Source organism: Lupinus angustifolius, chromosome LG04 (assembly GCF_001865875.1).
Source record: "Lupinus angustifolius cultivar Tanjil chromosome LG04, LupAngTanjil_v1.0, whole genome shotgun sequence".
Classification (NCBI taxonomy): domain Eukaryota; kingdom Viridiplantae; phylum Streptophyta; class Magnoliopsida; order Fabales; family Fabaceae; genus Lupinus; species Lupinus angustifolius.
The window spans coordinates 7,652,787-7,680,718 of NC_032012.1; the positions used below are offsets into that span (position 1 = coordinate 7,652,787).

The 27,932-nt window shown below is 34.7% G+C and overlaps 3 protein-coding genes across 6 annotated transcripts in view; all 3 read left to right on the top strand.

The window, feature by feature from the left end:
* The window catches only part of LOC109345435 (protein MON2 homolog), a 42,121-nt gene extending 28,395 nt beyond the window's left edge, over positions 1–13,726 (top strand). Inside the window, exons 34-44 of the mRNA XM_019584430.1 lie at positions 5,974–6,089; positions 6,177–6,289; positions 6,478–6,601; positions 6,768–6,889; positions 7,724–7,892; positions 7,994–8,213; positions 9,845–10,166; positions 12,148–12,287; positions 12,878–12,999; positions 13,094–13,301; positions 13,497–13,726. Of these exons, the coding sequence (XP_019439975.1) occupies positions 5,974–6,089; positions 6,177–6,289; positions 6,478–6,601; positions 6,768–6,889; positions 7,724–7,892; positions 7,994–8,213; positions 9,845–10,166; positions 12,148–12,287; positions 12,878–12,999; positions 13,094–13,301; positions 13,497–13,602 (1,762 nt within the window). The 3' untranslated portion in view covers positions 13,603–13,726. The remainder of the gene's footprint in view (positions 1–5,973; positions 6,090–6,176; positions 6,290–6,477; positions 6,602–6,767; positions 6,890–7,723; positions 7,893–7,993; positions 8,214–9,844; positions 10,167–12,147; positions 12,288–12,877; positions 13,000–13,093; positions 13,302–13,496) is intronic.
* On the top strand, positions 3,849–27,932 carry LOC109345428 (probable serine/threonine-protein kinase At1g54610). Of its 3 annotated transcripts, XM_019584417.1 has the most exons (9): positions 22,307–22,470; positions 22,537–22,555; positions 22,982–23,432; positions 23,790–24,074; positions 24,185–24,502; positions 25,369–25,596; positions 26,208–26,308; positions 26,561–26,678; positions 27,268–27,932. In XM_019584417.1, the coding sequence occupies exons 3-9, from the start codon at positions 23,052–23,054 to the stop codon at positions 27,595–27,597; spliced, it is 1,761 nt and encodes a 586-aa protein (XP_019439962.1). In that variant the 5' UTR covers positions 22,307–22,470; positions 22,537–22,555; positions 22,982–23,051; the 3' UTR covers positions 27,598–27,932. The 3 variants fall into 3 exon arrangements, with proteins under 3 accessions (XP_019439963.1, XP_019439962.1, XP_019439961.1); XM_019584418.1 differs by lacking the exons at positions 22,307–22,470; positions 22,537–22,555 and adding an exon at positions 3,849–3,861; XM_019584416.1 differs by having other exon boundaries at positions 22,307–22,553.
* On the top strand, positions 16,967–18,536 carry LOC109345429 (RNA-binding motif protein, X chromosome-like). Of its 2 annotated transcripts, none has more exons than XM_019584419.1 (2): positions 16,967–18,171; positions 18,253–18,536. In XM_019584419.1, exons 1-2 carry the CDS (start codon positions 17,159–17,161, stop codon positions 18,332–18,334), a joined length of 1,095 nt encoding a protein of 364 aa, XP_019439964.1. In that variant the 5' UTR covers positions 16,967–17,158; the 3' UTR covers positions 18,335–18,536. The 2 variants fall into 2 exon arrangements, with proteins under 2 accessions (XP_019439964.1, XP_019439965.1); XM_019584420.1 differs by having other exon boundaries at positions 16,967–18,118; positions 18,236–18,536.

The following is a 27,932-nucleotide window of genomic DNA, read 5'->3' on the forward strand; positions in this document are numbered from 1 at the left end:
GTGACTCATGTAGCTCCAGCTGTGATGCATGGGTTCATACCATCCACCAAAAAAAAAAGAAATTCGTTTTGGGTACGTTGCGGGTTCGATTTGAATATTTCTGGTTGGTATCTGGGGCATGTATATCCCAAAACAGTGTCGTTTTGGGTATTTTTTTAGGTTTTAATGTTGTTGTGTTGTGCATTTCACACAAACACATGACATGGTGCCCGAACTCCCCTTTTCTCTATTTCACCTAAACCCCCAAATCCAACTTGAAGCTCAACATTGAAATCGAGCCATAGAAGTACCATCCAAAATGAATCCGAACTCCAGTCCACAGAAGTACCTATGAACTTGAAGTCGAACCCAAACTTGAAATCACGATTCGCCGACTCACATCTATTTGCTCACTGTATGAGTTGTGTTTTGTTGTTTGTGGATACTGATAAAACTGTAATTGAGATTTGCGCTTTAACTACTCCCACCATCCCACTTTAATTGTCGGTTTATCATAATGCACACTAATTATGGCAATTATTGAATGTGTGTTTATTACTGTTTGAATTTGAAGATGTAGAAGAAATGAGAGATAGTTACCGAGAGAAGAAGAAGAAGAATGTCGAGAAGAAGAAGAAGGAAGAATAATAGGAGAAAGAGAGAGAAAAAAGGGAATTTGTTATTGAATTTGTTATTATTATCATCTGAAAGCAATAGCCACATGCTCTATTTTATAAGAGCAGAAAACTTAAAGTATAATGTATCTTGACTAAAAATGGGCCAAATACAATATGAATGGAAACAGTAAAAGAAAGGGCCCAAATACATTTAATTGAAAACATGTACTGAAACTTAACTACTCTAATATTCCCCCCTAAATTTGGAGCTACTATGATCACGTTGAGCAGTACATAGATTGGTCACATGGAGCTTATCTCGAAGAAGAAGAAATCTGGAAGTAGAGAGAGGTTTAGTGAGAATATCTGCAACTCGATGCTCAGAGGAAACATGCTCAACAAGTAACTGCTTGCTGATTACCCTTTCTCTGACCCAAAAAAGATCAAGCTCAATGTGTTTGGTCCTAGAGTGAAGAACAAGATTTCTGGAAAGTAAGACAGTGCTCATATTATCATAGTAAGCAACCGGAACAGAGGTCTTGAATTGTAATTCTTGACGAAGACTTTGGATCCAGATCATTTCACTAGCAGCAAGAGTCAGACTGCAATATTCTGCTTCAGCTGTGGACCGATCCACCCATTCTTGTTTCTTTGACCACCAGGAAACCAAATTAGGACCTAGATAAACACATGCTCCAGAAGTAGATTTTCGATCATCAGGGTCAGAGGCCCAATCTGCATCACAATAAATGTAGAGAGACAGAGGATGATGAGGAGATGTCGGTCTTAAAAGTAGACCAGGAGTTATAGTTCCTTGTAGATACCGCAAAATCCGCTTTAAGGCTTTCCAGTGTTCCTCTTGAAGTTGTGAGAGAAACTGACAAATCTTATTGATACTATAAGAAATCTCTGGTCTGGTGATCGTGATGTATTGTAAAGTCCTAGCAAGAGACCGATACAATTTTCCATCCTCTAAGAAATTGCTCCCATGCCTAGTAAGCTTACATCCTCCAACCATAGGTGTAGGTAGACTTTTCATATTATCCATATGAAATTTTTGTAGTAAGTCCTTGATGTGTTTAGATTGAGTAAGAAGAAGAGACCCATTATGAAGTTTTTGAATTTCAATGCCCAAAAAATAATCCAAAGCACCAAAATCTTTAAGAGCAAATGTAAGATTCATCTTCTCAATAAGTTGCTTAATCAAAGCAGAAGAAGTGCTTGTGATTATGATATCATCAACATAGCACAACACAAACAATTTGTGTGTAGAAGTAGTTAAGAGAAACAGAGAGTGATCACATCTGCATTTTCGGAATCCAAAGGATAACAGAGTTCCTGCTAGTTTATCAAACCATGCCCTGGAAGCTTGTTTGAGACCACAAATAGCCTTATTCAACTTGCAAACTAAGGTGCTATCTGAGGTCTTGAACCCTTCTGGTTGTTGCATGTAAACAACCTCCTCAAGAACTCTATTAAGAAAAGCATTATTAACATCAATTTGTTGAATGTCCCATCCAAAGGTTAGAGCTAAGGTTAACACGACCCTCACAGATACTGGTCTTACAACTGGAGAAAATGTCTCATTATAGTCAAACCCAGGTTTTTGATGAAACCCTTTAGCCACCAATCGTGCTTTGTATTTATTAATGATACCATCAGGATTCTCTTTGACCTTGAACACCCATTTGCACCCAATAGCTTCTCTATCCTCTGGTAAAGGAACCAAACTCCAAGTGCCATTTTTTATTAAAGCATCAAATTCTGTTTCCATAGCATTGCGCCACTCAGGAAGAGATAAGGCAATCTTTGCTGATTTCGGCTCAACATAGGCAGTAAGAGCACTAGGAGATGTCAAAGTTCTAGAGTGGGCAGTTTTTGACCGATTAAGCATCGAGTGAAAATTAACATGCAACACCTGACTAGGACCTCGAACCAGTGAAGGCCGAGACACACACGGAGATGAGGATGGACTGGGAGAAGGAGTAGTGGAGGATGAAATGGGGTTAGAGTTGGTAGCTGAAGTAGAGGAAAAAGGTAAGGTACTCGGAGGAGGAGATTGAGACACCATTGAGAGAGGAATACACTCATTATTACTAGATTGGTGGTTGGATGTGGGTGTGGAAGAAACTGTGTAAGGAAACTTGGTCTCGTTGAAAATAACATCACGAGAAACATACATCCTACCCTTAGAAGAAAGACACTTGTATCCTTTGTGATGTGAAGAATATCCTAGAAAAGTACACTCTTCTGACCTATTTTGTAATTTGTGTTTAGCATAAGGTCTTAAACAAGGAAAACACGCGCAACCAAAAACTTTTAGAAAAGTGTAGTCAGGAAGGGATTTGTATAGACACATGTAAGGAACATTATCCTTAATAGACTGACTGAGAATTCTATTGATGAGATAAACAATAGTGTCAAAAGCATACTCCCAATAATTTAAGGGAAGAGAAGCTTGGGCAAGCAATGTCAACCCCATTTCAACAATATGCCAATGTTTCCTTTCGACCACCCCATTTTGATGATGAGTATAAGGACAAATAACTCTATGATGAATACTGACAGTTTGTAAAAGAGAAGCAAAAGGACAAAACTCCCCACCCCAATCAGTTTGGACAGATTTTAAGACTCCCTTGAATTGAACACCAATCATAATGTGAAATTGCTTAAAAATATTAAGGACTTCAAGACTTTTGCTTGAGGAGAAAAAATCAAGTGTATCTAGTGCAAGAATCAACAATAGACATATAGTACTTGAACCCCGAAATCGACACAACCAGAGAAGGTCCCCAAAGATCCATAAACAACAACTCAAAAGGAGTGGAATAAACAATGTTGTTTTTATTTATGAAAGGAAGTTTACAATATTTCAAAATATGTTGAACAACCTCTTTATTCGGATTACCTAGCCGAGAATGCCATAACAAATACAAAGTATCATTCCTAGAGTTTGTATATGTGGAAGAAACAGAAGAATTACAACACGAAGGTACATTAGGACTATTAGTACTAGAAGCCGAAGACGACAGCGACACTGGAAGTTGGAGATCGGTGAAGACATACAACCCTTCAGGACCAAGTGTTCCCTCTAGAAGTAAGGTACCATCAACCTGAGATTTTACACAACAATAGTGAGAATGAAATTCAAAATAAACAGAATTGTCTTTGGCAAATTGACTAACACTAACAAGGTTCTTAGTTATAGAAGGAACCAGGAGTAAATTTTTTAGAGTGAGGACACGTGAGGAGAAGCATTGTTACTGTAAGGCCCTGAATACTTATGCTGAAAGTGTGAGGGAGCATAGTGAGGAGGAGCAGGACGAACAAGCTGAGCAGGGGAAGCATGCTGAGCATACTGAACAGGGGAAGGAGGAACTTCAGATTGTAATACTAGATCAAACCGATACCAGCATTGCAAAGCTTCATGACCAGGTTTAGAACAAAGCTGGCAGCGAACAGTACTACGACCACGTCCTGAACGATACCCCCTGCCACGTCCAAAATAACCTCCACGTCCTCTATTGGACTGATACTCAGTAGTAGAGAACTGATATTCAGCAGGTGAAGGAAAAACAGCCTCATAACCAAGAATCTGAGACTGTGGATGTGCAGCATTAGAAAACTGATTTTTGAGAGAAGAATTAGCAACATTAACTTAAAGGACTTCATTAGTAGGAGGATGAATTCTCTCCGAATAAGTTTCATGAGCCATGAGAAGAGACTCCAGTTGAATAAACGAGCAAGACTCAGTTTTGTTATTGATAGTGGTGACAAAAGATTCATACTTTGAAGGAAGACCTCAAGTACTAAACGAACTTGTTCACGACCAGAAATTACCTCACCAACCGCAGCAAGAGAGTGAATCAACGCCTTTACACGGGATACGAATTCAGTATTAGTTTGAGTTCCTTTCTTAATGGTGCGAAGCTCAGAGCACGAATCAAAAAATCGAAGAATGTATGAACCTCATCCCAAATCTACCAGGCATGCTTGAGCCCTAGAACTCGTGATTGAACCGATTCAGAAAGCGATTGAAGCAACCATGAGACCAAATGTTGGTCTTGTTCATCCCATTGAAGAAAGGCGGGATTCAACCTATGAAGTTCACGGTCTTCTTCTGAAAGAAAACGAAGAGGAATCTGAGGATTTACAACAAACCTTTCAAGCCAATGCGAAGCTAAAATGACTTCAACCTGTTGCTTCCATATGAAGTAATTTTTCTCCGAAAGCTTGGCTGAAACATTGTGAGAAAAAGTGACCGTTGCCGGAGGAACCACCGTCGTAGGTCGAGGAGAAAGAGAAGGCGACGTCGGCGGAAAAGAATCCATGGAGCTTTAGGATCTATAAGCTTTTGATACCATGTTTGAATTTGAAGATGTAGAAGAAATGAGAGATAGTTACAGAGAGAAGAAGAAGAATGTCGAGAAGAAGAAGGAAGAATAATAGGAGAGAGAGAGAGAAAAGGGAATTTGTTATTATTATTATCTGAAAACAATAGCCACATGCTCTATTTTATAAGAGCAGAAAACTTAAAGTATAATGTATCTTGACTAAAAATGGGCCAGATAAGGGCCCAGATACATTTAATTGAAAACATGTACTGAAACTTAACTACTCTAATAATTACCAATGTAAAATAATGTATTTTGACTAAGTTATCCATAACTACTCATACTCACCATTATCACACTTTATTTAATGCAATGAGTGAAAAAGGGAAAAATAAGTTAAACACCTTGATTTCCTAATTTGGCAAACAATGTGGAAAAACATAAAAATGATAAAGTGACAGTTAAAATGGGATAGCAGGAGTATTAGTTAAAAGGATACTGATGATTTTTTAAAACTGATGTACGATACTGTTTATGATAATTTTGCGCATTTTTGTTATGTTTTATTATATAAATATTAATTTATATACATATTTTAAATATATTAATTATATACATATATTAATGTACCCGTGCTCTACTTTTTAAGAAAATGTCGTACCCCATGCCCGTACTGGTGCAAAACAGAGCTCCAGTGAGGACAATTTGTACTTCAAGAACAACTAGCAACAAACTAACAAACTCAACAAAAAACTTGTATTGTTCAATGAATGACAACTTAACAAGCTCAACAGACCACAACTTGCAATGAGATTAATGGATTATTGTACATGTGTTAAAGCACAAGAAAGATAAGATAAAATCTGATTTTTTATCTAAGAACCTAACCCCAGCACCTGTGTTTATGATGGTACTATGAACACATAATGGCATAGATACCTTTTACTGTAGGTGCACTATAGTTAGTTCTTCATTAATCTCATAACACTTTCAAAAATTGCTTGTGATATACTTATGTTCGGAATTTTTGTTTGGCTTTGCAGTCGTAACACAGCTCAGAAGCAGTGGGATGAAACTCTTGTGCTGGTTCTGGGTGGAATAGCACGTATATTACGGTTGTTCTTTCCTTTTTTCAAAAGCTTAAGTAACTTCTGGTCTGGTGGGTTCATTATTAAAATTTGATGTATCTGATAGTTTCATTTGGTGTAATTTATAAGTTATCCTGATTTAATGTGGTTCTACATAGGCTGGAAATCATTGCTTCAATTTGTTGAGAATAGCATTTTAAATGGTAGCAAAGAGGTAGCACTTGCAGCAATAAATTGTTTGCAGACAACTATTAACTCTCATTCGTCGAAGGTAGGGAAAAGGACTGAATTAAGGCTGATCTTCTGTTTGTAGATGAAAAATAGACAGCTGAATTATGTCTACTTGAGTACCCTGTCCTTTGCACTAGCCATATTCACTTTTAAATAATTAGCAAATATAAGATTGCTGCACTAGTGGCATATACTCATTTTATGTACTGATAGAAGCTCATGAATTAGGGAAATATGCCGATGCCTTACCTTATTTCAGTGATTGATGTTTACGAGCGGGTTCTGAAAAGGCCATCCAGTTACAGTGGCAATGCCATTGACAAAGTCAAGCAGGAGATTTTGCATGGTCTCGGTAATATACTGATTTTTTTTATTAATCCAGATTTTAATTATGTATACATTATGCATGAATTAATAATCACGACTTTATGTTTCTATCTGCAGCATATCCACCTTAGCTTCAGATAGCGATATTCATTTTAGACTGATTTTACTCTAATATTTTGATATTCTATCAGGAGAGCTCCATGTGCAAGCTAAAGAATTGTTCAATGATGTCATGTACACACAATTCATAGCAATTATAGACTTGGCTGTGAAGCAAGCGATGTTAACTAATGATAACTTTGAAATTGAATTTGTAAGCATTTTTTATAACTTATTTCTAAGTTTTTTTCTTATGGGGAAATATGATGCATGCAATTATCCTATACATTACAATAACAACAACATCCAAGCCTTTATCCCACTAGGTGGGGTCGGTTATATGAATCAAATGACACATAATGCTCTATCGTAAATCATGTTTATCGATCCTATACATAACTCAAATGAAAAATATTGTATCAATCTATAATACATGCCAATTATTACCAATGTATATTCTTTGCAGAATACATGGTATAGTGAAATTGTGAACTTTCTTGTATTATGACCTTGGAAAAAATGAACTGTCAAATGTTGTCATTAAATAGTAAAGGTTGACTATCATGCTTCTCATGACTTGAGAAAAAGTATGCAAAACTATTTGAAAGTTATAATATGCTAGATGAAAGGTGTTTGGGCATTAGCAAGAAATGCAGCACAAAATTGGAATGCTACATTGATTCATATAATTTTGTAAACTTCTGCTTATCTTGTTGTACATTCAGAATATTTTGCGTCTAACTTCATTGTCATCTTCATTAATACTTTATACTAACTTAGCAGCAGGGTCGGTGTTGTAAAAACAAAGTGGTAACTTCGGAGTAACCTTGGGAATTCTTCACTTCATATTTAGTTCACTGCAGAGTGGAAGAAAGGGAAAACATTTTGTGTACAATCTACACTACATCTTATGTTGAAATCATAATAGGCTCTTTAAAAGCAAGAATACTGAAGTATAAACAAAAGAACATATATAGTAGTTGCTTTTGTAGAACAATTGTTATTTTCAAGTAGAAACACTCTTGAATATGATGTTTCATTTTTCTAGGGGAATATCCCACCTGTGCTACGGACTGTACTGGAAATTTTACCACTTCTACGCCCAGCAGAGCACATTTCTTCTATGTGGCTTGTTCTTCTTCGAGAGTTTCTGAAGTATCTTCCTAGACAGGATTCTTATTTACAGAATGAGGATGGTAAAATAGATCAAACAAGAGGTTCCAACCTTATCCCAAGTATAGAAGTATCTGGCTGTACCAGATCTAGTTTTCAGTTTTTCCTTTGGGTGAACTTGTAAAATCTATGACTTTGTTTGCAGATTCTCAAGTGAACCATGAAGCACCTAATGGCATTATTCCTGTATCACCTAATAAAATAGCAGCATCTCCAGGTTCTGGATCAACTGCAGCTAACAATGCAGGCATTCCTAAATATTTGTTTGCAGAAAAGCTAGTTCCTGTGCTGGCAGATCTTTTCTTGCAGGCACCTGCAGTTGAAAAGTATATCATATACCCTGAAATTATTCAAAGCATCGGAAGGTAGCAATTGCTCTTAATGTCCTTTGTTTTCTGCTACTTCACGGTTAAGGGGTAGGATAGGATAGGATAGGATAGTCTGCATAAGGTTTGGAGAGTGCTTTTGAAAATTTTCAGTTGGGAAGATTTGTATACTATAGTCATGAAAAGGCTGAGATTGTGCTTCTGTAAGGTGATAATGGACCCAAACAAAGTTTTACAGGTTACAATTGCTAAAGGGATTAGCTTTTTACTAATTTGTTTAATCAGAAACCAAAAAAAATGGTGGGCCGATGCACGAGGTTCCCACTTAATGAGGCCTAGGGATGATAGATCTTCGCAGCCTTACCCCCACAAGCAGAGAGGCTATTTCCGGGATTTGAACCCGTGACTTCATGGTCACTGGTTTAATCAGAAACCATAGCTAAGAAAAATGACTGAATGCAATCTCATGGTGAATGCTACTTATGAGTCTTTGGAATTTCATTTCGTGGGTATTCTGCTTTTTTTTTTCTTTGCTAGGGAATGACTCCTACTTTTGATTTTGACACGATGTGTGGTTAGGGAAATTCTCTCTCTTTTTATTTATCTCTTTCTTGCCTTTATCGCATTACTTCTTTGCATAGTGCTTCAATCATAGATTTTTTTTATACAAAGGGTCAGTTTCCTGGAACCTTAATAATTGTGAACCTTCTGATTTTGTTTGCATTTTCTATATTTTCTCTTTTTAATAATTAAGGTCAGATGCTTGGACTTGAGATATTGGCCCAAGCCTCATAAATGCCATCTCAAGCAGGGGAGCCAATTTGGCATGACGCTTTTCGTCTTTTTTGGCTTGTTGTGCATCGGAGCCACTATAAACGTTTGGGACCTTGAATCATATAATTTTAGCTTAACAGAAATTTTTTGGAGACAACATATTTCATTGCAAAATTTGAGTGAAGTCTTTTCCAGGGGTGAGGGTCATATAAAATGCATTAATCTAGATTCTAGACTAAAATATGTAGATTCATTACATAAGGTATAATGATCTCAACCATTTCTCATCTTCAATAGTCCAGATTGGTGCACTTTAACTCTAAAGTGCAGTTTGCACAAATATCAGTTTAGAGGAACAACACAACTTTTCCAGATAGAGCACAAATATCAGTTCCGTAGGCAATTATTGTATATTAACATATAACTATAATTGAAATGCTTCAGAGAGGGAAAAACCCAACAGGAGAGAGATAAAAGAGAAATAGCTTATGCCTATGATTACAACTCACTAACCTCTGAAGTAGCTCTCCTAAAGCTAAACCTTTACGCTTGAAATTGACGGCTGTGGATGTTTTACTACTTCACCAGTTCTTTCTTTTATGCCAAATTATATGGGACTCTAATAGATTTAAGATATAACCTTGTTGATGTGTGTAATGGGCATTGATATTTGTAAACCATAAAATTGAAACCATTTTTACACTTCTCTAATTTGGGATAGAAAAGATGGAGCATTTTTTGGACTGTGTTTTTCTTGTGTTTTTACCTAAAAAGGAAATAGCATAAGCATGTGTAGAAAATGGCATGCAAGCATCATTATTGGTGTGTGTAATATCTTCCTTTTTGTTCATATATTTATGAGTGCTGTGCTATAATACTGTTATGTTACTTTTCAGGTGTATGACAACAAGAAGAGACAATCCAGATTTTGCACTTTGGAGGTTAGCGGTTGAAGCATTCAACCGCATTCTCGTTGACTATGTCAGCAAATTAAGCAACGAAGGTCCAGATTTGAGCATTAGTAAACCTGTCAGAACACGTATATGGAAAGAAATTGCAGATGTTTATGAAATATTCCTTATTGGATACTGTGGAAGAGCCCTTCCTTCAAATTCTCTCTCAGCAGTGGTATTAGAGGCTGATGAGTCTCTTGAGATGTCCATCTTAAATATTCTGGGTGACACAGTACTCAAGTTGCCAATTGACGCTCCTAAGGATGTAAGTTTTTCACCAGTTATAATAATGTTAATAGTGGTTGTTACTTCAAGAAGTTATTATGAACATGTCGATCCAATGTATTACTTGTAGTGTTAGGATCCAGTTATAAGGTATAGGATTATGGTATGGGGTTTATGTGGTCTTCCGCTCTCCAACCACAAAGGCTAGTTTTTGTGTTGTGGTTCTCCCAAGATTCGTAACAATTGATATCAATGTTTTCCGGTATGCCGTGGGTGGTGACACTGACATTGCATGCTTGTCACTTACTAGTCACAGGGCTAGTGCAGAGTCAACCCACGTGGTTGCCGGAGCTTCAGAGCACGGTGGGATGCTAGGGTCCAATTGCAAGGTATGTGAATTGAGTCCCACATCTGGAAGCATTGGAATTCGGTATGGGATTTATATGGCCTTGAGCTCCTCATCTACAACATAGAAATAAGGGCTTGGCTGATGTGAGCATAGAGGGTTTATTACTTGGTTTAGGCTGGAGCTTTATCACGGCTTGATCAGGCTGCTTCAAGAAAACATAATCCCGATTGCCATGTCTATGTTAGGTGTGTGCAGTATTCTGCCTGCATGCAAGATTCTCTGGTATTTAGAATATTGCTGAACAAAAAAAAAACACTGACATTTAATCATATATGGAGCTAGTGGTTATAAAGATATATAATGTCTGTCATATTCTCATGCCCACATGCAAGATTCTCTGATATTTAGAACCCAATATCAATATATTTAATCGTATATGGAGCTAGCAGTTATAAAGATATACAATGTCAAGTAGTTATTATTGAGACGTAGAATGTCATTAGTTTCTAGCTTAAATATGGATATAAAAAGGTTGACTCAATGCACGAGGCTCCCATCTAGTAGAATCCTAAGAGGATAGATTTACACAACATGCAACCTTACCCCCACAAGCGGAGTGGTTGTTTCCAAGAGTCGAATCCATAACATCTTGGTCATTTAGCATCAAACTTAAATAAGGAAATATTTAAATTTTAATAAAAAGGGTGGGAAATATTTAAATTTAATAAAAAAGGTGGCCCAATGCACGAGACTCTTACTTAGTGGGGTCTGGGGAGGGTATATGTACGTAGCCTTACCCCTACAGGTGGAAAGGTTGTTTCTAGGATTTGAGCTCATGACCTCATGGTCACTAAGCAACAACCTTACCGTTGCCTCAAACTCACCCTCTCCAAACATAAATTTTAGTTATACTTACATGTATCCATAAATGTGTAATTTATCAAAAGTTGAATGCTAATCTAGAATTTTAACTATTTTAATCAATGCCAAAGTCAAGGTTACTTTGTCAAATGATAATATTATATGTTTATACTTCAAAAGTTTAGTCCAACAATTTCCTGCAAACGTTTCTCTTTGGAATGTGGTTTAAAGAAATTAATGCGTAAACTTCTGAACCAGCTACCTTTAAGCTGCAAAAGATGTATTGAAATAGTTGATAATGATGATTCTTACAGTTCTGAATTGTAACATAAAACAATTATAGCTCTAATTCTACTGCCTACTGTGTATATAAGCATCGGAGGGAAAAAGCTTTCATACCACCCTTAAGGTTTAGTATATTTCTTACAACATTTAACTGCCCCTCTACAACGAATATACTGTGCATGGCAGTGCTGCTGATTATGCCAATAGTTATGGAGAAACTGCTGTGTAAATTATTTATTTAATATTTGGAATTTAAATTTTATTTATTTGAGTTAGCTCTATTATGGAATGGTGTCCCAGCTGCTGTGCATGATTTGCCAGTAATAACTGAATTGGCTATTGATAATATATTTCCTGCAACCATTCTTGTTTGCTTGTTTAACTGCAAAAATCACATGAATGGACTATTTTTGAGGTTTTCTTGCACAGTTGCACTTTGGATCATATAGTCCAATAAGGCTACCATTATCTTGAGGTTTCAGTTCGACATTTTAATTTACCTTTCTAATATTGTAAATGTCCTCAGATTCTGCAGCGACTGGTCTCCACATTGGACCGTTGTGCATCGCGCACTTGCTCATTACCAGTCGAGACTGTAGAGCTTATGCCTCCACACTGCAGTAGATTTTCCTTAACTTGTTTACAGAAGTTATTCTCTTTGAGCAGGTGCCATTCTTTGACGGCTTATTTAATTATTATTAATAACTTTGAATTTCTAGTATATGAGCGTCAAGTATCCTTTACTTCGGCAGCTAACTTTGGGGAAGCAGTCAATTTAATTTTCATCTATAATGATGGCATGGATGTCATAGATGCTTTTATGCTTTTGTGTCCATTTCTTATATACATTGGTCTGCTTTGTGTGGAATTGTTTTTCTAATGGATGCATTGCTTGTGTAATTTCATCAGAAAAATGCTCTAATTACAATTTTTGTTATTCTTTCCGCATTTTGTTTTGGTATGATTTCATTGCTGGATGAATAACTTATCCCATATGTTTGTGATTTAGAATAACACTGGTAGAGACCTGAATACTGGCATCATTCTGTTCTCAAAATTTCCATTGATGAGATCTGATCAGTTCACCATAGCTAATATAGGGACTATGCCATCTAATGCAGACTTTCACTTGTTCTTTATTACTATAGTGTGATTTTAAACAGCTTTAATCTCAAGTCCTTGTTTCTTTCTCTCTTTACTTTTACTATATTAACTATTAAAATGATTATGTTGACAAGTTTTACACATGTTCTTAGTTACTCCAATGAAGTCAATTGGAATGCGACAAGAGTTGAAGTCAGCAAAATCTCAATTATGGTGCTTATAACCAGATGTGAAAACATCTTGAGCAGGTTTCTGACAGATGAAAATGACTTAGGTGAGGTTGTTCTCTGATGAATGATAATCAAGATCAATAATCTTCCTTTCATCTCCCATTATTTACCCACTTGACTATTGTTTTTTTCCTTTAGGTGACTATCCATTACCAAAAGCAAGACTTGAAGAAATTATTTACTGCCTCCAAGAACTGGCATGTCTTGTAATTCATCCAGATGCGACATCCATTCTCCCCTTGCACCCATTTTTGAGAAGTGGCTTAGCAGAGGAGAAAGAGAAGCATGACAACCGTCCCCATCTGTTTGGGCTATTACCTTCCTTTTGTGAGCTTGTTACTTCAAGGTAAACATAAATTTGGGTGTACCGTGCTTTATATTTGGCATGCACCAGTAGAATCTTGTGAGTGTATATCATTGGGTTGAGTGGAGATTGAAAACTGAGATCCCAAAATATTCATTTATGCTCCACTCTATTAAGCATGATGCACTTTTTTCTTCCCTTCCTGTTTCTAAGTTTTGTTCTCCTATTGATGGACAGAGAAATAAGAATACGGGAGCTAGTGCAAGTGCTGCTTCGATTAGTCGCGAAAGAATTGTCTCTGGAAAAGCTCAACTTAGCGGATGAAACAATTATTTCCAGATAAGCCCATGCTTAGTCTTCGCTTAAAATGTTGTAAGCGCAGCCCTGTCTTTCTTTTATGCTCTTGTCTAGCATTGTAAATTTTTTCTGTAGACTACAATAGAAACACATGTAGGAGGTTTCCATTCTTCTCATGCTATTGCATATCATGAATAGTGGCGACCATTCTTTCTCTGCCCCATATTTGGCCTACCTTGGTTTTTAAGTCAGCCAAAGTTTTCCGTATAGTCCATTTCCAAACCATTCCGGCTGCACAATTTATTTGGAGCCAAACTTGGAGAACAATGAGAAATTGAGCAGCTGAGAGAATTAAGTGTGGTATGTACAACCAGATATTCTAAAGACAGGAACAGCAAAAGGTGTGGAAGAAGAAACCTATGTTTTGGTTAGAGGATCTACATTCCCCTTGTCATTTTTGTTGTACTCAATCACATAGTGTGAACTGAGTCTGATGTTGGGCCCAGCCTTTTTTGTTAACTAGGACCCCCCTCCCCAATTTATTTTTGGTTTGGTTTTGGATACAAACCTTTCATGCTTCTTCAAATTGTCAAAGATGTGTATACATATCACTATATCAGATTGATTTTAGACTCACATGCAAATTGGCATTACATTCTTCTAAATATAATTTTTGAAATAGAACATGTGTTCTGGATCCTGTCCCAGACCCCAATTGCATAAATAGTATATTGATGTGTTATTGAGAACATTACTGTAGGGTACCTCGTAGATCTTCAATGCGTTCCTTCGGTGCAATTTTATTTTCAAATTTATGTTTGAATAATTACGCTTAATATCAAAATAAACATTTTTAAATTATGATGCTTATTGCACCCAAAAAAAAAGTAACGATGGTTATCTAATCGCAAAAAGATGTTTTGGAGAATAATTATGTAAATATAAGAATGTATTAATAGAGTTAAACAGTAAAGAAATATTGGGAAACTCTAAGTCTTTTTGCACATCCATTGTTATTATTAATATATTAGATATTCATTTTTATTTTTTACCAACGACAATTTTGATATCGCTCGTTCCTAACAGTCATTTGTCACTCTTTATAATCCGTCGACAACATGAGAAATGTAAAAATATTACCACCAACAGATAGGCCAACTTTTCTAACTTAAATATGGGTAGCGTTTAGGTTTGTAGGAAATTGTCCAAAATACTTGAGAGAAAATTTTGATGCTCATAATTAGATATGGCAAAATAGGTATTGTCTGTGAGCTAGTTTGTCTTCCTCACAAATAAAATGCGAGTAAGACATCTTTCTCCCATTTACAAATGATTTTTCAAAGAATATCTGTGATTATTTTAAAGCATTATAATGTGTTCTATTCTTATAAGTGATAACATAAGGTGAGATTAATTATTAATGAAATCATTTTTTATTAAAAAATTACATACATATCACGCATCTTTATATGTACCCAAAAAAAATATCCTATAATATATGCCACTGTTATATTGTGATTGGTAAAGAAAACTCAAACTTAATGATATTTCACCAAATTATAATTAATTTCTTTGAATTAATTACAACACAGACGATGTCACAAATTATGGCATAGGGATATTTGAAGGGTGTCACAAATGCTTTGAATTTGAAGGAAACTTGCTTAGTTGAATGCATGATGCATCATTTAATTTGTTAGTGAAAATCTCTTCTTAACCCCATCACACACACCTTCATCTCCAACCCATTTCTATCATCATGATCATATTTGTTGATCTTCACTCTCACCAGTCACCATGCATGCCACTGTCAAATATGCTCTCAAAATGAGAAACACATATCAGACTCCTACTATCCTCTGCATGTTATTTGAATGTGTGGTGAGTAGAGGTTGAGATTTGTGGGAGAGAGAGAGATTAAAATTCCATTCTTATTTTTTTAAGCTTTAAACTGTGAGAGTGAAAACTGAGAGAGAATGTTTTTTTAAGCTTTAAATTATGTTACCCTGTATAAAAAATTTAGAAAAAAGAGATTGGTAGAAATAAATGGTAGCTTGGTATAAAGAATCTTGATAGTGGAAGAATTATGTTTGGGTTTTTGAGGCTTAATAAAAAATGAATATGGAAGATTAGTACCATGATATCATTTTATTTTCATTATTGTTTATGTAATCACGAAAAGTATTTACTGCTGGACAGGAACTCACAGTAGCAAGTATGTTTCAACCGAATTGGAATCAGACACAATTATGAGGTTAATGTGTTATTCCTCCATATATTCATTAGGATTTCTTGATTGGTAAGCATGGAATTAGAAGGTCCCATGTTACTTTTACTTCAGTTTCAACATCATTCTGGTGTTGCAGGGAAATCGAAAGTAGGGATGTTGTAATTGCGATTTGAGAGCATTACCTTTGTTCGGGTGGACCATCTGGTTAGGAAAACTGTAACATTGTAACATAGAAGTGGAATGCAAGTTACTGTAAGTTAGGAAGAGTTTATAGAGAACTTATTTTAGTTTATATTATCATGTAGAACTTAAGCATGTGTTTGGAAGAGTTTATGTAACTAGTTTGTGATCTTGCTGTATGCTCTTTTTTGTTTTTTTTTAACAAGCTTATCAGAAAAGCTTCTGAAATAAGCTTACATTGAGCCATTTAAAGGTTATAAAATCTGATGTGATAATTTTACTACACTTCACCCTAGCGAATTTTACACTTTTTCTACAAACAAAGGGAAAAGGAAGAAAGGGTAGAAGTTCTAAATTGGAAAAGAAGTGAGATTTCAATGGTAATGAGAAAAATGGATATCACTATCTGTGATAAAGCAGAATATAACTGTTGTGCTAACTTGGGTGCATCACCAACAAAAGTGGAGCACCAATTCTTTAACCTATTAGTTTGTGGAGAATAACCATGTAGACTTTGGGTTAAAGATGGGAAACATGACCATTTTCCACCATGTAAAAAGCAGAAAGACAACTAAGTATTTAGTGTGACTTGTGAATTATTTATCTCGTATTTTTAATCATCTTGTTCCCTGATAATTTTATCAGATCTTATTTGTAGGTTATTCAATAGTTCATTTCAGATGTGACTGACATAATTTTGTTTAAATAATATTACAGAGAAATCGTCTCAATCTTCCAAGTCAAGCTTCACTGAAATTCCTTTGTACAGTAGATTTCTTTGGTAAAAACAGTTCATATTCTTCTTTCCTGTTTTTTTTGGCATGGCTTGCTTTACTTCTATTTGTTCTGTTGATGTTGGACTCCAACATGAAAATGCATTACCAGAATTGGAATTTACGCTTATCCACCTATTGCCAGAATAAGATTCTATACTCCCACTATATAGTTAATTAATATAAGAACATGAATATAATCCATATCTGTGAGACCATGGTGTAACTGGCATATGATTCTCTCAAAGCACGCTAAGTTTGAATCTTTTGCCTTCAATCTTTTGGTTGGAATTACTTCTAGCTAGCCTCAAATCATAATCTTTTTTATATATAAGTAGTTGTTGTAGGAACTTTTAATTTTAAAGGGTTATCAAAACCAAAAACATATATAGAGGGGGTGTCTTTGAGAACCAAAAGCCATGGAAGGGTATGGTTACACATACCTAAGCATCTCCACCTACAACACAGTGAGAGATGAAACACGCGGTCCTGTTGTTAAGCCATTTGTCCCTTTTGTCCCCAACACCAATAGCAACTCAGAGGGCCAAGTTACGAAGAAAACAATAGTGCCAGTTGCTACCAAACCTTATGTTGATGATTATCCTGCTAGTGATGATGGCTATGGCTCTCCAAGTAAAGTTGATGAGTTCCTCACCAAGGTGCAGAATGAAGCTAGCCATCCAAAAAGGTCCACTCCTGTGTCTTCAACTGATCGGCGCCAGTTGCCACAGCCAGTAAGTTTTAATGATCGTGCTAATGGTTATAGCGACCGTGGTGGCAACAAAGAAGGGCACAAGCTGGTTGGTTACGATGGTCGTAGTGGTTATGGTGACTATGGTAGCCACAAAGAAGGGATCAAGCCAGTCGGAGTTACCTTTAGGAATGATAACTACGATGGTTATAATAATCCTAATGATTATGGTGCCTATAATAGCAAGGAAGGGTACAAGTCTAATAGCAACTATGATGGTTATAATGGAGCTAATGATGGCTATGGTGGTTATATTAACAAAGAAGGGCACAGACCCTATGGAAGTACCACTAAAAATGACAACTATGATGGTTTCCATGGTGGCAATGGCTATGGTGACTACGGAAATTATGGCAAAAAAGAAGGGTACAAGCCCTTTGGGAGTCCTATTCTGAGTGGCAAAGTCCCAAACAAAATCATCCCTGGGAAGCCAAATATTAGTACAGCTTGGACTGTGTCACCAAGAAAAGGAACTCAACTAAGTGACCCAACAAATGATATTGACATGGCTGTGCAGATGTTGAAGGAGGCTGCAAATCTGAGTGGCCACAACAACAAAGGAGGGCACAACTATGATGAGCCAACTAGCAAATTCGGCAACATAGGTACTCCCCACTCTCGATACTCGGTGCCAATTGAGCAATCATCTCCAAACAAGGACAATCGAGATGCTACAGGGTGGTCTGGAAGCTTTAACCATCTATCACAACCACACACACCATTAACACATGTGGCTGATTATAGGGATAATATTGATGGCAGGGAATATGCAGAACGATATGGAAACGCGTCAATCATCGATAGTAGGGAAGCTGAGAAGAGGTATGGAGGGAGGAGGGTCTGAAAATCTGTATCAACAATGTTCTGTATTGAAGGCTTCTAAGGTGTCCTTTTGGTTAGTTATGAAGTTATGTATGTGTTTACCTTTCTGTTGTGATATGCATCATGTATGCGCTTAGTGTTAAAGATAAGCTCTTGTATTATATAAGATGTTGTAAGGTTTGAATAAACATGTGGTGTGCTAAATAATTTACTATCCTTTCTTAGTGGATCATGTCTATAAAACTGATGACTATGTGGCCTATGTTGTGAATACTTGACTGGCCTAGCAAGATGGCCATGATGCAGGAAAATTTGAGGAAAAACAATGACAGTGAAAAGTAAAACCAATTTATCATATGTTTCTACACTATGAATTGTATGAAGAGCATGACTTGTGTTAAGGTTTCATTTCAAAACCAACTGATAACCAGAAGAGTAGTCCAACAGAAATTTAAATCATTCATAAAAATGAGTTAGGCGATATGTGACTTACTTTCTAACAACTCGGCTTCAAAGAAGTGTCATTATTGACAAAACGTATCAAAGCAATGTCTCCCATCTAACATAACTATGCATGTGCTGTGCAAATAACATAACTAGCTGTTTTTATCATTTTATCTTTGACATATCTTGGAGAAATCATTAGCATGTGATCTATGTTGAAATCAGTTCATATTCTTTATTTTTATTTTGTGTTACCCTATTTTTCTTTGTAATCGAAGTTGGCTCTAACATAAACGAGCATGTAAGTCTAGTAGAAAGAATACATTGTTGAAATATATTGTATCAATGTAAATAATAGTGTGTGAATATGTCCAATTGTATTGTTGGGTTAGTTTTAACCCAAGTTATTAGTTCCTAAGAATAAAAGGGTTAGTTGGTTAGTTAGTTTTGGTCATAGTTAGTTTTTCCTTCCTTTTATATAAAAAATTCATTAAAACTTTGTAGTTCATCCATCCAATATTGAATTTCATTCAATATCATTTTCTTGCTTTTTAATTTGTAATATACATCATTAAAAAGCATTGGAATTTAGGCCTCCATCCACAATCCACATAATATGATTCTATGCTTTCATTGAGAGTGTAGTGTAATTTCTCAACTTAGGGTCATGAACAGAATCTATATGCCACATCTTAACATATAAAGTTGCATTTAATTATGGATAAGAGCATTGGTATTGAGTGCAAAAATATTGAGTTGGTATCCTTTCCTCCAATACCAAAGAGGGAAGTGCAGTAAAAGAAATCAAACAAAAAGTAAAATACAATAACACTTCGTTTTCAGTTTTGTTATATATGTGCTTGTTAATCCGGGTAAAGTTGAGGAGGTTAATCATGTGGTTATTATTACTCCCATTCCTTACTTGAACCATGCACACCCAGACAAAATCACTGAATTTTGTCCTATCTCTTTGTGTAATGTGATTTATAAGGTTATCAAAGAAGTAGTTGTGAATGGATTGAAAGGGTAATGAATTTTGAGTATTTATCCTATCTATTGTATTGTGTATTGAATTATCACAAATCCAATATCTTATAGACATATGGTAAATGAGTGAATTATTATAGTGAATATCTAAAGCTTCAAGCATGTTTTGGAATAAAATTGAACGTATCGTTCGGTACTTCTTGAGATGGATTAGTAAGATTTGGTTTCCCCTATTTAATTCATCCTTTCCCAGTCGTGATTGTTCTACATTGATACAAGAAATCAAAAGTCTGCTGAAGAGTGATTGGATTGTGAAGATTTTCCATGTCTAAGTAGGAAAAAAATTTAGAGACATATTCAATCCGTCATATTTTAAAATAAATATATTTTGTTTTTTGTGATATCCCTAATAATTATTTAATTAAATTTTAACTCGAACTAATTTCTTAATGTATTGTTTGAGATTTAATTGATTATCTCTAGTTTCTAAAGAAGTTTTTTCTCATAATTGATGATAAGCTAACAAGCTCATTCATGTTGCTTATAATGACAAATTAACTTGCATTTTTATAAATTTGTCACTTATTTTCTTCCTCTCTTATTCATTGCTTATTTATATTAGTTAAACTTAAGATTCGACGATTTTCAAGATTTAAAATAAACTAACCATCTAAAAATTCTAAAATAATTGAATAGTCACATAAAAATAATCAAGAGGCTGTATTTGTTTAATAAATTATCGTTACCTTCTTTAACACTGATATACTATGTTATTATATTTAAATTTTAAAAACTAATTAACTATTTCTAGCAATCAATTAATACATTTCATATATTCTTTTATAGTTTGATATATCAATGTTGTAAAATTTAAGCTGAAAATTATATTAGAAAAAAATTATATTAGGTTTAATTTGTTTAAGTGATTAAACCTAGCAGTTGGACTGATTAATTCTATATATAATTAATAATTGTCTATAAATACACAATTATATATACATAATTTTTTTAAATAATTAGAAATTATATTAAAATAACATATCTCTATTTTTTACTGGAATAAAACAAAACATTTAAGTAATATTTCGTTTTTCTTATTTTAGGTAAACTGGTCTGTTCAATTTCCTGATTATTCCAATTTAATCAGGTTTAATATGGACGAATTAGAATTTTCTCGGTTCAAATAGTACTTTAATCCCTCATTTAGTTAAAACTGTAAATCAAAATTATTTTCAAGTCCAATCAACGATGAGTTCAATCAAATCACTTTATCTATTCCTCACAACATTATAAGATATACTATATAATTATATTGAACCTGTAACTTTAGTTATGAAATTAATAAAAATATAAATCAATAATAAATACAGATATGAAACCATAATAACTAACCATATGAATTCCAATAAAAAGTGATATTAACTATAAATAAATATTCTATAAGCAACTAAGTATTTTCTGGCTAATTTGATAAACACCTTAAAAAATCATTGCTCAAATTAAGATGGGTGATTCACCCATTTGGCTATTTGTAGCCTTTATACCAAAGGGTGCCATTCAGCATGTTGATTGAATTGTGTTTGGATATTTTTATCTTACATGTGAACATTTTAAAGAAGTGAAATGTTTTTAAAACAAGACTAGAAAAATATAATTTCTTGTATTATTCGTGATATTTTTTTAATTTAATATTTATATATTGTAAATTTATTTTTTACATGATAAATACATCAGATATTATTTATATGTATTACTTTTTTATAATGGTCGATAATAATTAAACATTGATGATGTAAATATATTCTCCAACTTTTTTATGTGATGTGAGATTCAAACATAATATTAATTTTTACATTAAATTAAAAATAATTTATTTTTATTTTAATTGATTTCAAAAGTTATTAGTAACTATGTTCCTTTTAAGTTGTTTTTTTAGCAAAAACATGTTCCCCTATTTATAGGTCTATTTAGAAAACCAAAACAATATTAATTAGTACTTTTATATATTTAGTAATACTTATTTAATAAGGTGAGATAATGAGTAAAAACAGAACCTATAACTATTACAGAGAATCAAAGTTACATTAGGATTATGATATGTTCATCTCGTTTCAAAATAACTATTAGTTAGAATAAAATATTTTTCAAAACATATGTTCATTTACACTTTTAAGAAAGTAATATATAAATATTTTTGAATAATGCACTTATGATGATAATAATGAAAGTTAAGAATAAAATTCAAACGGTAAAATAGGAAAAAAATTATTATTTTTCTACATTGTAACAAAATTAAAATGTTTATTAATACTTGTTTCGTATCTTTTTTTAACATTTATTTTCAAATAAAAATTTAATGCAAATAGATATATTAATTACAAAACTTTAATGTATATATAAAAATATCCACAAAAGACATTTAAATGGCTAGAAATTAAAATAAAAGCACTAAAATGGTAGTAGTCATCAACATGGGAAGATGGAAGAATGCAGAAAGTAAAAAATTAAAATGACTAGAAATGAGTTTGTAATAAAGAAAGTTTGGGGCTTTGACTTATTTTTATTGAGAGTTGGAAGATCTAATTCTAATCCTCTCTATATTCCATTCCTTTCTCTTTTTCTTCTCTGAATGCCAACATAACACTGCAAAAGACCAAACACCTCAGAAAGCTGAAGAAAGAAACATAAACATAAACACCAAACCAAACAACCTCTCTCTCTCTCTCTCTCTCTCTCTCTCTCTAAAACAAGACAACTATCCTCATCATCTTCCCTTTATAGAAATTATTACAGCTTCAATCACTATTACTGTAAGTTTCTCTTTCTTCTTTGCCACAACGTAGTACAATTTTTTTTTTCTTTTCTGTTTTTGCTCTTCAACCCCATCATGTGCTTTATCTGGAATAAAACAATGATTAATAAAAATAAAAACTTTCATTTTCACTTACCCTTTATCTGGATCACTTTGACAACCCCACTGAATGAATCTTGCTACTTTTGACCTCAATTGAATTCTAATTTTGTTACTGATTCTTATTGTGCTCCTGCATCTTGTGATCATTCTAAACTTGAAAAGTTTTTACCTTTGAATTTGATCTCAAATTGGTTTGATCATATGATTTATACTAAAGTTTACTGCTTTCTTGAGATGATGTTATTAAGTGTAGGATTGCCAAGTTAAATAGTGGTATAAGCATGCTGCTTATTCATAATCTAACTGTGGTTGTGTTTTTATTAGATTAATTTTGGTGATTGTTGATCACTAACAAACAATGTCAAGGGAATGAAGCTTAGAGGTTCTAAGAAAAATGGGGTGTGTGATTGGCCGAGAAGTGTCGGGAATAGTCTCTGAGGCGAAGGAGGAGAAGAATTTGAGTGTTAAGTCAAACAGGAAGGTTGAGGAAGGCTCCACCAACGGTGCTGATGGAAATGTGGTAAAGGTTACGAATGGTGAGAAGGAGAAGGAAGAGAAGGGTGGTGAATCTGGTGATGATGCGACTCAGACTCAGCGGCCACAAGGTGAAAGAAGAAGAAAATTAAAGCCGAATCCTAGGCTAAGTAATCCCCCGAAGCATTTGCAGGGGGAGCAAGTAGCAGCTGGGTGGCCATCTTGGCTTACAGCAGTGTGTGGGGAAGCACTTAGTGGATGGACTCCGCGGAAAGCTGACACATTTGAGAAAATTGATAAGGTGGGTTTGTATTTGGTCGGAGTTTTGAATTTCTCAGTCACTTTAATTCCGGGCGCTTACGTTACAGTTAACTTGAAATAGAAATGCCTTTAATGGGTCATATCATATTAGGGATATGTGGATGTGGTTTAAAGTTCATCATTGAGGATTATGAATGATTGATGTTGTTATTGTGTTGTCCAAACTCATGATGCATAATTGGACTGATCATTTTGTGGGCAGGATTATAAGGAATAAAGTCTGTTATTTGAGTCGAAAGACTTATATAGTGTAGAATCTCTTATTTTCTTGTTTCAACAATATTTCTTGTCTTCTCATATTTGTTTCCTTTTTCTTTTAATTTTTCCTTCATATTAGATTGGTCAAGGAACATATAGTAATGTGTACAAAGCTAAAGATATGTTGACCGGTAAGATTGTTGCACTGAAGAAGGTTCGATTTGACAATTTGGAACCTGAGAGTGTAAAATTCATGGCTAGAGAGATTCTTATTTTACGAAGATTGGATCATCCCAATGTTATAAAGCTAGAAGGTTTAGTTACATCGAGGATGTCCATGAGTTTGTATCTGGTGTTTGATTACATGGTGCATGATTTAGCTGGACTTGCTGCAAGTCCTGAAATCAAGTTCTCGGAGCCTCAGGTTAGACCTGGTTTGCCTTATTAATTTATGAAAATAGATATCCTTTGGTTCTCTTTTTTTAAAAGTGGCAATATTTGATGTCTCCAAATATGATGCATCTCGTATGGCAGGTCAAATGTTACATGCATCAACTGCTATCAGGACTTGAGCACTGTCATAAGAGACATGTACTTCACCGTGATATTAAAGGATCAAATCTTCTGATTAACGAGGAAGGAATACTCAAGATTGCCGACTTTGGACTTGCATCTTTGTTTGATCCAGACCGCAAGCATCCTATGACTAATCGTGTAGTTACCCTTTGGTATCGGCCTCCTGAGTTGCTGCTCGGTGCCACAGAATATGGTGTTGGTGTGGACCTTTGGAGTGCTGGTTGCATTTTAGGAGAGTTATTTGCTGGGAAACCAATTATGCCTGGTCGTACAGAGGTGAAAACCTAAAATGCCTTGTTTTGGCTTATGGGATTTTTTACTACCCTGAATTTCTGCCTGACAGTAGTGTGGTACTTTAATGAGTTTTGTGTTTTGAAACAGCGAAAGAGACATTACTTCTGAATCTCTTGTCTGTGAATGACTTCATTAATTTACATATCCTAATGGAAGAATCTACCGGTTTTTCAATAAATCAAATTGTACAAAGGGCCTTAAACAGCATCTGTAGTCTCTTCTTAAGGCCCTTTGTTCAAGTTGTTTCGTGTACATGTACTGATACTGGGTAAAAACTAAAAAGGAGTACATATTTTTTTTAATTCTGTAAGGGGCATGGTTTTAATAGGGGTGCTGAATGATGATCAAAGGATACTTCTTTAAAAATTTCTTGGGGTGAAATGGTGAATCATGTGGTGAAGCGCAATTGGGTCTTGATCGGGGAACAGCACACAATTATTATCACCTACCTGACTATTATAAAGCTATAGCTTGCCCATACCATTAAGGATTGGATTAATGGTAAATCAAATAATGGCCTCTCAAAAGTAGAAGGATCTAGGCATGCATTTGTGAGTATTTAGAAAAGCCAGTTATGAGGATAGTAATAGTCATTTTGGTTCAGTTATCTAATCATGCAATGTGGAGTGATGACTAGCAAATTACAACCTCTACAAGATTTCTGTGTTTATCATTTAAATCCATCTCCAACTTTTTTCCGAGTAAATCACCCCTTTTAAGTGGTATACTAGATCTTATATTTTGTTCGAACGTCTCTTACATGGTTAAATGGAATATGTATTGCATTAAGGTTATATCTGAAATCTCCATTGTATATCTTCTGACCCTTTTCTTGAATACTTATGTAGGTGGAACAATTACATAAGATATACAAACTCTGTGGTTCACCTTCTGATGAGTATTGGAAGAAATCAAAGTTGCCCAACTCTACTTTGTTTAAACCCCGAGAACCATACAAGAGATGCATAAGAGAGACATTTAAAAATTTTCCACCTTCTTCACTACCCCTTATTGATACTCTTCTTGCTATTGATCCAGCAGAACGGAGGAGTGCCTCGGTTGCTTTAAGAAGTGAGGTAGAATTTTAAAAATTTCTGTTCTTTGCTGTTATAATGCTCGTGTAGAGTTCTACTTGTTTAATTATGATTTGATGCCACTTAGACTGTCTTAATCTAGTCGTTCCTGATTCATTTTTGGTGCATATAGGTTTCCTGAAAACATACTTGAAACTCTTTTTTGAAACATATAAAATGCATGTTGAATTTCACAAAGCCCTATGACTTGTTTGCATGAATGTTATAAAGTACTGTTATATTAGAATAGTCCTCAAATCTTCAATGGCCCTCTCTTAAGCCTTTTTTCTTTTAAAATATATATTCCTTTTCTGAATAGGGTTTAACAAGTTTGGTTAGGTATAAAATGCTGGGTGTGTGGGCTACTGTGGAGGTCTTGTTTTCTTTGGAAGAATAAGTAAAATAGACCCTAATCAATGGAATGATTGGCATGTTTTACATGATCTCGTGATAAAACACGTAGAGATTCCAAAATTAATGTTATATAGGTGTATGAAATTGTATGAATCTTGTCTTGAATTTGACTTAGATGCTATCTTTTTTGAATTTAGATATTATTTTTTATATCTACTATATATACATTTACTTTGCTTGTCTATCCTATGATTTTGCAGTTCTTTACCACAGAACCTTGTGCTTGTGATCCTTCTAGTCTTCCAAAATATCCCCCCACCAAGGAAATGGATGCTAAACGACGGGACGATGAAGCAAGGAGGTATCCGTGCTCTAATTTTGCTTTTTGCATAGTATAGGAATGTAAACATGTTAAAGACACTGAATAGATAAACTGTAGTTTGCTTTAACTTACACATACCCACCCAAACACACTGACAATTATGGTCATCGGTAGAGTGAAAAGTGTTCCTTTGTTCGTTTTTGATTAGCATCTGCAACTCTGCAAGTCATAATTTAGCCATTATATTATGTTTGACTAACTCTGAACTACACCATGAATGTGAATGGTCAGATTAAGAGCTGCCGGCAAAGCTCGTGGTGATGGTGCAAAGAAGCATCGTACTCGTGATCGTGCTGTAAAACATGTTCTTGCTCCTGGAGCCAATGCTGAGATTCAATACAATATTGATGTATGTTAAAAACACTATTTCTATTGATAACCAAAAGTATGTGTCTTCTAATTTGTTTTGTGAAATCACATATGCTTTGAGATTATTATATCATTGAAGAATGCGTAAAGAAGTGAAATGATTAAGTAGGGAGACTGATAAGATTTGGGAACTGAACTTTCCTATTGTTTCTCATTTGGATACATATATGCATGAATAACAATTTCAAGAAATAGATTGTGCAACAGTAAGGTTGTTGCTTAGTGACCATGAGGTCACGCGTTCAAATCCTGAAAACAGTCTCTCCGTTTGTAGGGGTAAAGTTGTGTACATTTATCCTTCCTAAACCGCACTAAATGCGAGCCTCGTGCACTGGGCCACCTTTTTTTAGATTATTTAGAATTAATGCTCAATTTGTTTATAAAGTAGCATTAAACTAGAAGATGAGTAAAGCAAGCAGCAGTGTGTTGCTTCCCCCTCCCTTTCTTTTTGGCTTTAAGGATCTTATTTTATGCTTGCTTTTCTTTGTACTTTTAATCTTCTGTAATTGAAAATCTGCATAATCATAATTGAAAGTAAAATGTAATTGTTTCTCCGATTTCATGTGTAGCTGAGAAGGCGTCTAGTCTCTCATGCAAATGCTAAGAGCAAGAGTGAAAAGTTCCCTCCGCCACATGAAGATGGACAACTTGGATTTCCTTTGGGATCTTCACAACATATTGATCCAGATATTGTTCCGCATGATGTCTCTTTGGGTTCGACCTCGTATATCTATTCAAATGAACCATTCCAAGCTTGGTCAGGTCCCATTGGTAATTCTGCTAGCAATGGTGTGCCAAAGAAGAAGAAAAAACAAACTGCAAATGATGCATTGGACTTATCAAAACCACATAAAAATTCTCTCAAGGATAAAGTTAAAGGAAAGAAAGTCATAGCTTAGATATTTATTATATTCTTAGAGTTCAAGTTAAGAAAGGATATGTGTCTGCTACCTTATTTTTTGGTGGATTTGCTGCTTTTAAATATGTTCTGCTGCATGCCCAAGTGAAGAATAATTGCTTGTTACAAAGGGGTAAAATCATTTTTTCCCTCATATTTACACCAGCATTTTTGTGTCCTAGTTTTATTTATTGGTTTTCATCTAGATAAAAGATTTTTTTTTGGGTTCATCTTGTTGGTATGATGAAAGAATTACTATGATGTACATTGTGAATTTATATCTTTCTTTTTTCAACCCTCTGTTGATAGCTGAATTATGTTTAATTTGTTGTGAAA